Raw genomic sequence first — 15,994 nt, 5'->3', positions numbered from 1 at the left:
TCATTTGCGGTATAATGGTTCTTTGGTGCTTAAATATAACATCGGTGTTATGTATTTACTATGTAATTAGATTCCATATATTCAGGTACGTTTCCGGCTCCTGTTTAGTCACGCCCTAAATAATTGTAACTCTCCTTTTGAAGGTAATAAAATCGCTCTCTTTCCAATGAAACTAATATGGCGGGTTTGTAGTCTTCAAACGCTATAAATATTTATAAGCATATATGTTGGAATATAAAGGCATTTTATTATCTGATTTAAAGGTATTCGCATCATTTGTACAACTTTATATTAGGACATTTATTTACTTCCTCTACCTACTAACACCTCCTGTTTCGTCTGTAATGTCGATTTGTAAGTTACACAGATACTAAATCATCCTAATATATATATAAACTATATAAAAACTTACATAGTTGACAATACATAAGACTTCCTAACCGCTTACACACCAGTGATATCGACGAAGGTAAGGGTGATGGTGAGCTTGACTGAGAGATATACTAGTATTTCCAAATGGAGAACGTGTATTATAGATCTACATTGTCATTGGACTGTGTCACTTTAGTGAGCATCACCCTTGTTACGGGACAAGTAAAGTGCACCAATCGGAGAGTATGTATGTATCCCGTTACCGTAGTTATCGTATATCTTGTAGTTTCTTCGGACTCTGGTATTTGGTATCGGCACATTTATGGTAAAATACAAAGATAGTTTGCACTTTTGCACTGAAGTCTACAAGATAGCGACCATGATTCTATGATTTTTCTTATCCATGTCCATTTAAGCAAAAGACTGAATTATTCGACAGGGGATGTTGGTCTAAACCAGAAAAACTCCTTTTGGGTGCTTGATCTTTAATATAAAAGGGAGGCTACTCCAAATAAAATCAATATCAAAGTGTAACTCTTCTTCATGGCAATAACCGATGAAGTGGTGCCCTTCACCTTCAAGGATTAAAAATTGTATCGATACATTTTCAGTTGAGTTAAAAGTAAAATAGGGCTTAAGATGTCAGGACGAATGTTCTCCTTAACGGATTTTCGTGATTTCATTTCTAAATAAAACCACTCCTTTATTTCTTTATTTGGTTATTTACTTAACCAACCACAATATACATCTTTTCTTCAAATCAGCGAGTATACATATTTACCAGCAGATTGGCTTTTCAATTAAAGCCACGGCCGGCTTTGATTGGTGCATGCGAGGAATAATTAGTAATATACACGTAATTGTATCAATAATTTTATATTCAAATAAAGTATAACATAAAAAATATTCGGTATGACAGTTATTCGATTTAATTGTAAAACTTGTGTTGTCAGTTTTTTGTAAACATCCATGATTAATGCCATTGATTCACAGAATACGCATTTCGCCAGTGATGCCCACTTTTTGTGTTCTTCGTTGCATTTGTTCATAAGTTTTAAATTGTGTTCTCCGTTGATGTTTCAGTGTACTGCGTTGATGTTTCTGTGAACTACGTTGATGTTTCTGTGTACTCCGTTGATGTTTCTGTGTACTCCGTTGATGTTTCTGTGTATCCGTTGATGTTTCTGTGTACTACGATTGTGTCTATGTGTACTCCGTTAATGTCTCCGTGTATAACGTTGATGATTCTGTGTACTACGTTGATGTTTTTGTGTACTACGTTGATGTTTCTGAATACTACGTAGATATATTTTCTTTGTACTTCGTTGGGAATATCTGCTACTCAAGTCTCTTGAAGTATCTTTTGCATACCACGTCACTGACACACATTGTCTGAAACAAGAATGAAACAAACCCGTTGTAAGATGAACGTAGAACACACACATATGAAATTGCATCTATACATTTTGATAATAGTGACAGAATGCCAGAAATGAATTAGGCTGCACCATTCATCCTATGACTTATCAAGAAATGCTAATGAAGAATTAGATAGAATCCCAATTGGTCTAAAACTATTGTCAAAACAGAAAGGTCGGGTTTGTGTGTGTAAACAAACCCCGTAATTTTAAGAAATTAAAAAATTCGAGGAGCTCTAGTACATTTAAAATAATAATGAGTAAAGGGGGTATATCATGAACCCAAAAACTACCAAACAATAGATAAAAGTGGCCATCAAGCTTACGGTAAATTTTGGGGACTACACCAGCAGAATCTTGTATCTTGAAGGATGAACGTTAGACACATATTATTACCCCATGCTCAGTTTACTTTTTTTTTTAGTTTTGTCTGACCTGTTATGCAATAGTGTGGTAAAACGACAGTAGATAAACACATTTCCTCGGGCTACATAAGGTACACTGTCCGACAGAGTTGTTAAGTTTGACTGACGACCAAGAGATAGAAAGGGGGTCAGCACGCATTCTCTTACCCACTGTATATATGTGTGTGTTGTTTGTTTAGAAAATATCAAGCTTGTCAAATTTCCTCGAATCACGTTGATACATTTTTTAAAGTATGGCAACTTCTGCATAAGGTACATTGACAAATGAAAATGTAAGAAATGAAGAACCACTGTTCCTTGCTTTGACCCAAATTATCCCGTAATTGTCCAAAATGTTAATTTGAATTGCTAATACTTCTGTTAAACATCTGTTTTGCAGTACATTGTTGACTTTACACAATCTTTCTGAAAAGGAATCTGCAGAAAAAAACAGGTGAATTGATGTAGCATCCTAGATGTGTAACATTGAGGATAAACATGGTTTGGTTTTATATTTTATCACTCATTAATATTGTATTATGCCTTTTACACCTAAATAGATAATCATCTACAATATCAAGACGTTCTTCCTACGTATTCTAATGTTTTTCATATTATAACATTATATAATATTTCTTAATTACGGCCTTTTGTTGATGTGAGTAATTATGTGGTTAGCTTTATATTAGATATATGCATTTGGCGGAAAGCATTTTAACGTTACAATTCGAGTGACGTCATAAAGTGAATATTGTATCTAAAAATTGAAACACAGAGTCAATATAATAAATCACCGACCGTCACGTGATTATGAATGAATCAATGAGGATGTAGCTTAAAAACAATCATATGACATATACAATAAAAGGTATTTTCATTACGAACTTTTAGGCTGACTACATGTATGCAGTGTCCTTACCAGAAGCATTTCGTCACCAACTCTCTCCCTGTAGATTGTAGGGGCCTTCATCTTGGATTTTGAATTTAATGGCGTACCAGTTATCTTCAGTTTACCGTCTTCCCACGTGGCACATCCCTAAAAATCATCATTGCTGAGTTAAACAAATGAACAATTCAAATAAGTATATGGTACAACGTCAGTGTAGTAAGTTAAACCTCTATATACTGTCATCATTTGATGCAGATTGGTTGTCGGTATTATGTTGTTTAGCAGTATACGTAGAAATTTGTCGATGAAATGTTAGGGAAATACAAAATAAATAGACATTAAATGGGATAAATGAGATGGCATTATAACGAGGGTTTATCTGAACATAAAGTATTTCATAACAGTAAAAATGTAAAAGTGTATGTGTGTTGAGAAGGTGTTTCGTGTAAGAAACGCAGGTACCGGGTACATAGAGAGTGAAAGACATCTCTGACTTTAATGGCATTTCATGTGGGACCAGTAAATGTGCTATCGCAATGAAGACAATACAAAAAGCATAAAACAAGAATTTATAATTTCATTTTTTTTCATAAGTGGTTTTTTTTTTCTTTCTTTTTTCTTTTTGTAACAAATATGCGGTCCACAAGTCATTAACAGCAGTATTTTCAATAAACAACAGGTAAAGCAAGGTACGAAAAACAAAACTGCACGTAAGTAATAACAGACAAGTTGCATTAAAAGTTCAAATTTATATAAGAAATATTAGATAAAAAAATAATGAAAGGAAGTATGGTAAACAAGTATCTCTAAATGAAATTTAAACTACTATTTCATCGGAATATACATACATTACATACTAATAAAGTAAAGTGTCTGTTTTCTATAAAGGTCAGTTATGATCGTATATATGATAAATAGCGGTATTGCAAGAATATCATGTGATGTTTTCATAAACAATAAAATATATCTCGCTTAGTGAATAACAAACATCCCAACATAATTACTTTACAATAATTTAATACAGTAAATCATATTAACTGTGTATATAAATTGTATATGATATTAAAAGGAAATAACATCATGAGATTAAATAGTTGGCAGCAACAGTTATTTGTTATAAATGTACCTTATCTAAAGCTGATTTTTTTTCAGGTTTAAATATTTTATTTCCTGAGCAGGAGGAAAACACATTCATATAACCATATTGATATATTTTATACCCCTTTCACGCGTTTTTTTGAAAATAATATTAAACCGAATAATGGCAATAATTCTATTATTAATGGATTCGGGGCCGCGGTGGCCAAGTGGTTAAGGTGTCTGACATTCTGCTACTACTAGCCCTCCACTACTGGGTCGCGGGTTCGAGACCTAAGTTGGGCAGTCACCAGGTACTGGCCGTCGGGAACTCCGGCTTTCCTTCACCACCAAAACCTAGCATGTCCTTAAATAAACACAATCAAACCAAAAAAATGGATTCAGTCTGCTTCTTGGTGTAGTTCATGTCTGTCTTTTATTATGGCAACCATGTTATTAGTTTAACATTGAAACTAAATATTCGAATGATAAACGATATTAATTTAAACCCTTACTCGAAACATCTCTCCTTCTCTCTCTTTCTCAAAAACCTCATCTAGTTTGAAGAAGTCTTCTTCTCTTCTCACAGCAATATCAGTGATAATTTTGATTGTCTCCCCTTCAATCGAGATATTCATCGTCGGCTTCGCTAGCGGCGCTAATTTCCGTAGCACCATATTTACACCTGTGGATAAGCAAGAATAAGACATTTTCGTAGTATGGTAAAAACCTCCATGATGTACTAGGTTGCAATTTTGTTACAACAAATAAACCGAGGCCCGTATTCATGAAACCGTTCTCGTGCTCAAGCATGAAATCTGTGCTCAAAATTTTTGCCAGTGAAATATCTGATTCTGTCAGCTTTCACAATGTGACAAATATCAAAAGTGATATTTTCACACTGTGAAAATATCACTTTTTCGTATTGACCAATCATAACGGGTTTTTTTTCTTTTTTTTTTTCTTTTCGTGTGGCTTATATTTTGTTATTTTTCACTCGTGCTGCGCACTCGTGTAAAATATCAAAATATTAGCCACACTCGTGAAATATATTTGTTATTACTGAAGACACCATTAAATATCCTCTATACATTTTCACTGTTAACACGTGTCTGAAATATCATTTCCTCACCGCCTCCAAACCAGCATTTATAGTGATCCAATGACATGCCCCTTTAGTCCACACATATCGATATGTTATCACAAGCTTCTGTCCTTGAAATGTATGAGTATCAATATCTTATGACGAGTTCAAGAGATTGTTAATCCGATACCAACGTCTGATATACCTTCCTTTAACGCTACAATCTACATGTGTTGTAACGTATAACCATTTTGTACATTTATGGAAATAGTATAAGTCGTGATATAACACCTGTGATAAAATTTCGACTATACTGTATTTAGGTATAAACAGGTGTTCATATCTAACGCTTGTTCGTGTGTATGAAGGGGAGCTTTATTGTATTATGATGATGATGATGATGATGATGATGATGATGATGATGATGATGATTTGTGTGAGTGTGTTTGTCTTCTCGTTTGTAATCGCATGTAATTGTATAAAACCTTAGCAAAAAAGAAAAAGAAACGAAACGAAAGTATGATTGTATGCAATCATACTTTCGAAGTATGAAAGAGGAATGTATGCATCCCTCTAGACTAGATCTAGGTATAAGCGGTATATCATGTTATTTTATCAAAGTCTGCCCTACTATATACGAACACAGCACACACATATATACACATGCAAATATTAACAGAAATAAACTCCCCCTTTTACTTCAAATAACAGATAACAGAATATATGTAAGATCAGAAAAAGACATACCAACTTCCTTCAGGAATTCCTCGAAGTTTTCGCTTCTGTCCATTTTCCATTTCCCAACCAAGCTGTCCTTGATTTGATCCAAAGCCATTGTTTCGATGATGCGACCTATGCAATGAAATCAGAAGTCTGCCCAACGTCCTAGATTGTCACCCTGTAACATATCATATCAGATTCCTGATTAGCGGCATATATTGCTGATGAGCACATATCAAACTAACAAGGCTTATCACGGTGGGTATAATCTTACATCAGACTCTCAAAGATAAAATTGGTGTAAGTTGGTTGTTTTATATATAATTTATAATCCATCAAATCTTCACCACTGAAATATAAATCTAATGGCTAAGAGAATGGATGATTTCTAGTATTAGAAATATTAGTGATATTCGATCACAAACTAGTGTACTCACCTCACCTCATTCATACAATCATAGATAAATGCAGCGCATCATGCTAGAAAACATTTTAAATCAGACATCGGTTAAATTCGCTTGGTTCAAGTCTATGTCGTGACTGTTAGCACATGACTACATCGTTGATCGCAAATGTTTTGTTATAAATCAGTTATGCGTATGAGTCACAGTCCAAGTAATGTTCAACTTTTTGCCTTATTTGTTTTATTTAAAAACAAACAAAACAACAAAACAAGTTAACGTTGGTAGATTCATTTACCTTGTATGTCACGTGAAATGGAGGAATTAAATAGAATTGGCATCCTCATACTCAGTCTACAATTATCACTTATCAAAGAATGAAGCTCTGTTTCATTAAAATACTCATTTTTCTAAAATACTTAAATCAGCGATCCATTAAAAAACGAACAATGTAAAATTAACAGGAAATAAATAAATAAATAAATAAACAGACAACGGAAACAATTTGTATTTGTTACATGTATTTTAGACTTAATTTCCTAATATGTCTACAGTAAAACCGCGTTACACTGCCACCATTGTCTAGAGAAATATTGGCGTTGTAAAGAGGTTTGGCGATAAATTGAGGGGAAAAGTATGAAAGAATTCTTAAGAAAATGAGAAAAAAGGAACATCGAAATATGTTGGCAGTAAACGAGGTGGCAAATGCAACGAGGGACATTATATCGAGGTTTTACTGTATTCTGTCATCCAAAAGTACCTTGTGATATGGAAATTCTACCAAATAGAATTAGCTAAGAACATACCAGCAAATATCCTCTATTATATAGTAATTTTTGATTGCTTAAAATACGACGTCTGACAGCTGCACAAAAATCAATCCATCGATATAATGATAATCTGTAATATTAGACAACGCATATACAATTTATGGGAACTGACTTTAAAACAAACTTAATGAAAAAGTACATACGATGAAATATATATAGGATCTTACATGAGTTTCCATTTCATGAGATTTATGAAACGAGTCTAAGAAATTTTCAATTTAAGGCGAGCTAAAATGAAAAGTTCGTCTTGAGTTTCATAAATTTCATATGACATGAAAACGAGAGAAAGATCCTTTTTATCACATAATCAAGATTTGTGGCATTTATTCGTGTAAAACAACAATTTGCATGCAACCTTGAAATGTAAAAAGCTGCCAGTTTGACTCCAGTGCGTAAGTCTGTGACGTCATGTACGTGTCCTATGCGTGACATCATAACTGAAACGTTTGAAACTTACAACCAATCACAGGGCTGATAAGTCATATTACATTGGTTAATACGCAAAAAAATATAACATGGGTATGTATGCACTGGATATCACAGCACATTATGTGATAAAAATACATATATTGACTGTTTAAAGCAGAAATATTATTTCTGTTTGATGCAGACAACGTCAATAGAGATATGTACATAAAGTCGTGTATAAAATCGATGTAGCTAGACTACAGTTAGATTAACCATACCTCACCGAATTGATCCCTCGTGACTATATGCCGAATGTGTAGCATCATCTGTTAGGTTTTATCTGGGACTGTATCCCACACAGTGATTTAGCTGATATCTGTGTATTACCACGTTCATTTTATTTTTCACACATTTCCACACGAAACGAGAACGTCTGGGAACCAGCGTTTATAAGGCAATGGAGGACATCAAGGAAAAGTTTGTTGGAACGTGGAAGATGGTCAGGAGCGAAAACTTCGAGGAGTTCCTCGCGGAAGTTGGTAGGTTGCAGATTTAAGGTTTATATGTATACAGGGAAGATGTCTGATTATTGACATAGCTTCTGTATATATCATAAGTGTACATGATGTACGTATATAGATACATTTATATACCAGTTTGTGTGTACGTGCCGACGTGAACTAACTGTGTGGTTTGTTTACAAAGATGTGTGTAGATATGCGGAGGTGGCGAGCAGTATAACCACTTGCCTTCTATAAAACGAATTGATACGTTTTCATTTAGAGATTTTTTAAACGAGCTGTACTCAAAACAATTTCACGTGTCATGATGAGGAATAAATATAAGTTTCAACACTAATATTTCATAATTCATTACATATGCTGCAAAATTAACATTTATGAACTGATCATTAAATGACGTCCTATCAATGTAATCAAATATTAGTTGACCTATCATAACATGACGTCATAGGACATTTGTCCATATTATGACGTTCCACAACTACATTATGTAGTAATGAAACCAGCCTATAAAATTTATATTATATCATTACATTAGTAAATCCTATATATTACTAGTTTATGGTAACTTGTACCTGAATATTATTCTTACACGTGAACACAAAGAATACTATGTTAACAAAGAGTAAACATATTATTCTTTGTGTTCGAGCGTAAGAATTATGATAGAATGATGATAGTTTTGCCAAAGTATTGCTGATATTATTTTGCAAATTGAAATGAACATAGTCAGTCACAAAATTTGTACTTTAATTTCGCATGTTTGATTACAATGTTACACAAAAATGGGTTGATCAAACTTTTACAAGAAAATGGGTTGATCACAATCTTAATAAATGAAAATGGGTTGATAAAAATGCTATATGAAAAAGAGTTCATAGTAATGTTATGTAAAAAGGTTGATAACAATCTTACATGAAAATGGGTTGACATAGCAATGTTATGTAAAAGGGTTGATAACAATGGTATATGAAAATGGGTTGATAACAATATGTAATATGAAAAAGGGTTGATAACAATATGAAAATGGGTTACTAACAATCTTACATGAAAATGGGTTGTCAACAACCTTTTATTAAAATGCGTTAATATTGATACTTAATTGCTTAAGAAAAATGCTTAACAAATCGGAAATCTTCTCCGTTATCACTTGTTAGTCCTCTGATTTTCTTAACAGCTTAGTAAGACTTTTGTATGTCATCAGTATGATGTCACAATGAAATGACGTCATCCACAGCAAAAACACCTGATTTGACTTGAATTCGATGAAATAAGAAAACACATGTGGTAAAATAAATAAGATACCATTTCAATGGTTCCTGGTGCACCTAATGTATTATGTGGCTAGTTGCTGATCCTCTGTCTGAACATATAGTGGGTCATTAAGATGCATATTGGGCGAGGGCACATCACTAATTTAACCATACATAAAACATCATAACAATAATATTAATTTAACACAACCTAGTTCGTAGGTCGTCTCAAAGCGGTTCACGAATTATTATCCATGGTTATAGGGCCGTTGCAACCAGCCAATATCTTTCTCGACTCCCTGGGGAGCATACAGCCGGTGCTGCCATTGCGGCTATCACAGCTAGCATTCAACAAATCTAGCACTGCCCAACCACGTACTCATTTACAGCTGAGTAGACTAGAACAAGCGGAGTAAAGTATCTTGCTCAAAGATACAACACAGTGCCGTGCCGTGGTGCCGTGACTCGAATGCACAACCCTTTGGTCACGAGCCCGGCGTCCTACCACTAGACTACCGTGCCTCCATAAAAAAATAAACATTATATGACCATACACACTCATAGTACGCTACTAGTATATTACATCTAACAAAACACTGTATGCTCTGAAACATGTCCATACTTTTACATGTCGGTGATATTCTAACTTGTGCAACATAAATAACTTGCTCTTCCCGTCGAAAATGTTCAATCCTATCATGTGATACCTAGTAATCAATACTACGGCCTTGTCATTTCCGAAAGGTTTTGCTGTCTATGAAGAGCTTTAACCCTCAATTGTACAAATCGATGGAGCTTAATCTGGGGACGTTTGTAAGAATTCATTTTTTTCTGATAAATAGGAGTCAATCTCTTTAAAGATAATTCTTTCAGTGTGTTAGGTAGGTTGTGGAGATCAAGATCGATAGGCATGCTGGTTTGAGGTAAAGGATATACGGCTGTTACCGACATTCCTTGTCAAATCGATTTCATTCATACAAAACTGGTGGTGATGCTTTTACTCTTTGTATGTACATTTCAGGGCTTTTCGTTTGAATAATACTCTATAACACTATAATAATGTTAGAAGAAATATAAACATGGCCCGTTTGAAAATCACCACTTCAAATTACCTCAAACGCTACCAATATTGCAGGTCCAGTATTATTGCAAAAAAACTGTAACTTAGTGTTAGAAACTGATTTTACTTGCAGACTATAGCTTCGAAAAAAATAGTTCTGAAAAGAAAACCATACTTTTTGCGACTTTTATTTGGAATTCTAAAGATGAAATAATCAATACATCATCAACAACAGTATTCTGAACGCAAGAGTATCAGCTAGGTTAGACTGGGGTTCGAGCCCTCGATTTCAGATTGAAATACTATCGCTGTAGCCGATTGAGCTACCTTGTCCACAGATGTTTCCTTGCCCAATTGTGCTACAGTTATATCCAAACGGAAGTTAAGGGGAGGTTACTGTATCTATGAAGAACCATCATGCAGTAGGACAATGATCCTTAAACATTCGTGTAAGGAGAAAATGGAAAAACAATTATATATTGTGTTGATTTCTCCACAGGTCTTGATGCATTCATTTGTATTGATTTTTAGTTCAGACAGTATTCATATAAATGATGTTGTATACGTGTATTTGGCTGTGTCACTCTTTTTTTTCTTTCTTTTTTTTTTTTTTTTTTTTTTTTTTTTTTTTTTTTGCCTTTCTAAGAATATGTGGATGACTATTCAACAAGGTGACAGCTATCTTTTCCAAAATACCTGTTATCATATGCCAAGGCAGCCAATCTTTCTATTGCTCCATCAGGGTTTCAGAGTCCGACCTTTGCAACTCTGTTGGTTGAGAAAAATACAATATTGTAGCTACAACATATTCCCATGCATAAATCCTTTGATCGTGTGACGCTGTGGATAACACACACGCATTTCACCAAGACGACCGGCGTTCAATTGCATGATCAGTCGTGAAAATGTAACCTGCCTGATCACATAGGTTTTCTCCGGGTACTCCGGTTTCCTCCCTCATTTAGACTCTCTGCACGCTTCCATTCCGGCTGCAGAATTGATAAATATAAGGTAGTAATTGCTGATAAATGAATTAATAAGGTTTATATAATACATATCACAAGTCCTTATTTTTTTCAGGGGTAAATTTCTTTATTCGGAAAATGGCGGCACTGGCGAAACCTACTACCGTAATATCTGTAGAAGATGAAACGATCACTATAGAACAGAAAACTGGAATCCGAGATAAGGTGGATACGTTCAAATTAAACGAAAAAATTGAGAAAGAGATGGAAGGAACAAAAATGGAGGTAAGATACCATCATAGAAAATGATTATTTTTATCCTTTATACTTGTAATGCAGTGCCTTCACATACACGTTTCATAAACTAACATGTGTAATGTCACTTATCATGATGGCACGAGGAATAGTACGTTTATGTTGCAAATCCACAAACAAGTGGTGTATCCCTTAGATTATCTTGTCTAATATTCACAAAATACTGTAAAATAATGTAGTTAATCAAATGATAAACAGAATCTTAAACTTGTTCCATTCCCATCAGATTTTTTTTGTGAAACTCGCTTAAGCCTGTTTCATAAAAAAAAATGTATGAAATAAAAGGTTGTTTAGAATACCCTATATGCGTGAATAAGGTGACATACTATATTTATCTCAACCACGGTAAGATTAACTTTACTTCTCGTGATTAAATTTGCACTTCTAGCTAGGCCAACATGAGTTGATCAAACTTATAACTGTTTTAAGATAAATAATGTTTAAAATTTATTTCTATAATGACTACAATGATTTTGTATTACTTTTTCTAGTGACTGTATTCAAATGAAACCGTTCAAACAATGATCATTCCTATACATAAGGACATATATGATAACAAATAAACTTAAAAAGAAAGATGATATATACGGTATATTTATATAAATATAGAAGGATATTTTCGTGGGGGTGATATTTTCCCGATTTTGCGGGTCATTAATGTGATCGCGAATATATAATTCACCAATCTAATTAAAATTATATCTTCACATTGCTCCCGTTTCCTGGTAACACGACATATCAGGAAACGGGAGCAATGTGAAGATATAATTTTAATTAGATTGATAATTCACAGAATTATACGACAAGCGTAAAAATAAGCCGCGATAATAACCTTAATTACTGTAATGTCGTCATGAAATAGCGCGGATGTGATTGTGACATAAAGAGTAAGGATGATGTAACATGACACATCTAATAGTTTTATTATTATCTACTCAACATAATATATTTACTCGTTGTTTCTCAATAAGCAGTTATAAATCATATTCATTTGACTAACATCTCTACTATGACATCCTAAAAAGCATTTGAGCAATGCATTATCTCCTTTGTTCCTGTACTTTCACGGAAAACTATAAAAATGTCTTGATATCAAAATTTTACTTTCTACACGTTTTAAACTTATCGCAACGTTTCAAGACCGACAGGTCCGTTTGGCAAGCTATGACTGAATTGTATGTCACTCGACCCGAGACGTTTCGCCTAACGATAGGGAGCGTATACACACTGCATCAGATTTACATTGTTTTTGTAGAAAGTACAAGACATTTTTATAGTTTTCAAAATTTGTGCAATATTGAAGATATAAAAATGTCTTAAAATTTTGAGTACGTTTTTTCAGTGTATGGTTGTGTATGAAGATGGTAAGCTGAAGTATACCAATACTCCAATAGACCAGGAGTCTGCCGTTAAACCACAGACTGTCTACAGGGAGCGCTTTGGCGAGGAGCTACTTGTTGTAAGTTTATTCTTATGAATACAGTCCTTGCTCTTCACACATTGGGAGATGTTTTTTCTGGAGAATACGGTATTATGCAGATATTTAACATTTCATCATCAAAATATTTTTTAATATATCAACCTCGAAAATTCAACAGTAACACAAAATGATAAAAGAGGTGATTTTTGTTGAATTCAGTCTAGCATGAAAAACTCGTTTGAATTGCTTACGTATGAATAAATAGTCAAATTGACCATAATATGTTAAAGGATCAGTAGTAAGTGCAAGTCATCATCTAGCTGAAAATTTACTGCAAAATAAAGTTAAGGCCTTGAAAGCAATATAGCAAAGAGAAATCACTACATTAGAGACCATTGCTCTCTTTATCTTTAACAATAAAATGGATGTTTACGTATCACTTATTTTCCAATTAATATTTATTATTGCTGGTCATCATCATTCCACACATTGTAATTTTAATTTGTGTTAGACTTAAGGATATATGCCACCTTATACGTCATTGTAATTTATGCTTACTGGTTGTGATATCTTTAATTATTTCACGTTTATTTTGCTTCATTTTGTTTTCTTTGCAGCAAATAGAATGCGGGAAAGTGGTGTGCAAACGTTACTTCGAGCGAGTCACGGCGTGACAGGACACAGACATATTTCAACAAATCTCGTCCAATTTAATTATACATACTTTGGACATTGTTGTGAGAAATTCTACGCATAATAATTAGAATAATTAATTGTGTTATAGACTATTACACATTAATGGTCAATGTATCTTTATACCAATACTTGACCAGTAGACAAGACTTTGTATTTGCTATAAGCAAGAACATCAGTAATTGCTTTGTTAATGAGGATGAATTTTATCCATGATTTTAGGCTGTTGTTGGTTTTGGGATATTTTTTTTTTATTTATTTAATTATTCATCTACGACATTAAGAATGAAGTTTATATGGAGAAGATGAAAGTTTATGTCACAAATCATACCAGGGTAGTTCAGAACGTTTTCAATATAATTGCTTAATCTAGTTCATGATGTCATGAAAGTAACAGAGTAGGCTGTTGTAATATGTTTAATCTCTATCAGTATTTAGTTACGCGGTAGCCAAGTGATAAAGGCGTCTGACATTCTGCTTCCACTAGCCCTCCACCACTGGGTCGTGGGTTCGAAGCCTACTTGGGGCAATGCTTATCTAATATGCCAAATCATGTTTTATCATGTTTTGGAAAGAAGAAAAAAATTGTAAGCATGAGTAAAGAAGATGTTTTGAATGCTTATTTAGAAGCCTGAATCGGGAATGATTTTGAATGATGTTCATTAGTTGATGATGTTTTTACACACATAATACCCATATTTTATTTAAGATTTTATAGATAATTGCTGTCATGCACATTAAACTAAAAACTTTTGTTAACGTTAAGGATATAAACTACCTACCACCTTACACATTTCCCCTGTGATTTGTGTTAGAGTTACAGTTACCTTAAGCATTATACTTACAATTTGGTTAAGAGTTAAGTATATATTCTGCTATGATTATTAAGTTTGAATTGTTCATATCTCTTTTTTTCTTTTTTGCAAAGATCCAGATTGGTTTTTTTTATTAAAGATTAATTCCTGCTGAATTTGAAGTTTTGTAAACATTGCCCTGTCATAAAATCAGTCTTTAAATGAAATGTGTATCCCTTATACATCTGAACCTCAAAGTATTAACAAATCTGGCCCGATAGAACTCAATATAAGTCTCAGCCAATCATTTGCCATCGCGGCCATCTTGAATCCAAATAATTAAAGTTAGCCAGTTAATATAAAGTATATTGCCTGTGTATCATTAGTTCAAAACAAATAATTACACCGCGAAAATGTCGAGCTCGAAATGCAAATGTCAGGTGCGCTATTACATGATGCATCGATCCTGCATAAGTTAAGTGCAGCCATCTGTGCGTGTTACGTACATCCTTTAGGAAAAGTTCTCTGTACAAACTTTTAACCAAGGACAGGTAGACGGACCAGATGATTCCAGTATTCCCCATATCGACGCTACGGGCTACTTTGAAATTCTTAAAATTCTTAAACATTTCATAAATCTCATATCAAATAACAACTCGTGTAAGATCACGTTCATGTGAAGAAATATCTTTCCACCTTGATACGTTCTAAAAGTCCTCTCCATGGTTAAATGTTACGTTGCAGGATTATTTGGTTTCATAATAATATAAAGGATGAGTCTACTTTCAGATAAAGGGAAGCAGGAATTACCTTTGCATCGACGTTTGTATTTAACACACAAAAACACACATACATTTTTAGGCAATCAACTTCACCGATGAACGTTGTTTTACTTAATGAATGTTACCTTTTTAATTACTGAATATCACCGGTCAAGTCCATGTCTAAATATTTTTCTTTTATTCCGGCACGTTTAAATGTTGTTTTTTGGTGGTACATGTATCAGATAATGACATATTGTCAAAATTCCAGCAGGAATTCATATTGAGTAAAGATAGTTGATATAAAATTAGTCGGGCAAAAATATTGACAAAAATGGAAGTAATTTGTATTTAAACTTCATTTGTAATTCCTCTAATGAAATTTTAAAACAAAACAAAATTGACTGTTATATTCCAAATGAAACACTAAATATGAGTCTTATTTCATGATAGCTTTATCATAACGTAATATCTTGTTGTTTAATATGTGTTCTGTCTATATAGTTGGCAATATGCAAACAAACCTGAAAGATATTGTCCATAAAATATCATTCAGAATTAGTAATGAAGATTAGATTAATTAATAAATGGTATCAATTTTCAAACGTA

At 33.5% G+C, this 15,994-nt stretch overlaps 2 protein-coding genes across 5 annotated transcripts; one reads left to right on the top strand and one right to left on the bottom strand.

Annotated features, from left to right (window-relative positions):
- Window positions 1–1,278: 1,278 nt before the first annotated feature.
- On the bottom strand, window positions 1,279–7,967 carry LOC110464642 (cellular retinoic acid-binding protein 1-like). Of its 4 annotated transcripts, none has more exons than XM_021519977.1 (5): window positions 7,882–7,967; window positions 5,992–6,142; window positions 4,676–4,845; window positions 3,114–3,230; window positions 1,279–1,764 (listed from the first exon to the last, which is right to left on the bottom strand). In XM_021519977.1, exons 2-5 carry the CDS (start codon window positions 6,077–6,079, stop codon window positions 1,711–1,713), a joined length of 429 nt encoding a protein of 142 aa, XP_021375652.1. In that variant the 5' UTR covers window positions 6,080–6,142; window positions 7,882–7,967; the 3' UTR covers window positions 1,279–1,710. The 4 variants fall into 4 exon arrangements, with proteins under 4 accessions (XP_021375652.1, XP_021375653.1, XP_021375650.1 ...); XM_021519978.1 differs by having other exon boundaries at window positions 7,887–7,931; XM_021519975.1 differs by lacking the exon at window positions 7,882–7,967 and adding an exon at window positions 6,402–6,523.
- LOC110464644 (fatty acid-binding protein 9-like) lies at window positions 7,966–15,994 on the top strand. The gene is made up of 4 exons (XM_021519979.1): window positions 7,966–8,142; window positions 11,518–11,687; window positions 13,060–13,176; window positions 13,755–15,994. Exons 1-4 carry the CDS (start codon window positions 8,061–8,063, stop codon window positions 13,809–13,811), a joined length of 426 nt encoding a protein of 141 aa, XP_021375654.1. The 5' UTR covers window positions 7,966–8,060; the 3' UTR covers window positions 13,812–15,994.

The sequence above is a fragment of the Mizuhopecten yessoensis genome, unplaced genomic scaffold, assembly GCF_002113885.1.
Source record: "Mizuhopecten yessoensis strain PY_sf001 unplaced genomic scaffold, ASM211388v2 scaffold11017, whole genome shotgun sequence".
NCBI lineage: Eukaryota > Metazoa > Mollusca > Bivalvia > Pectinida > Pectinidae > Mizuhopecten > Mizuhopecten yessoensis.
This window is presented reverse-complemented; position numbering and strand designations above follow the sequence as displayed.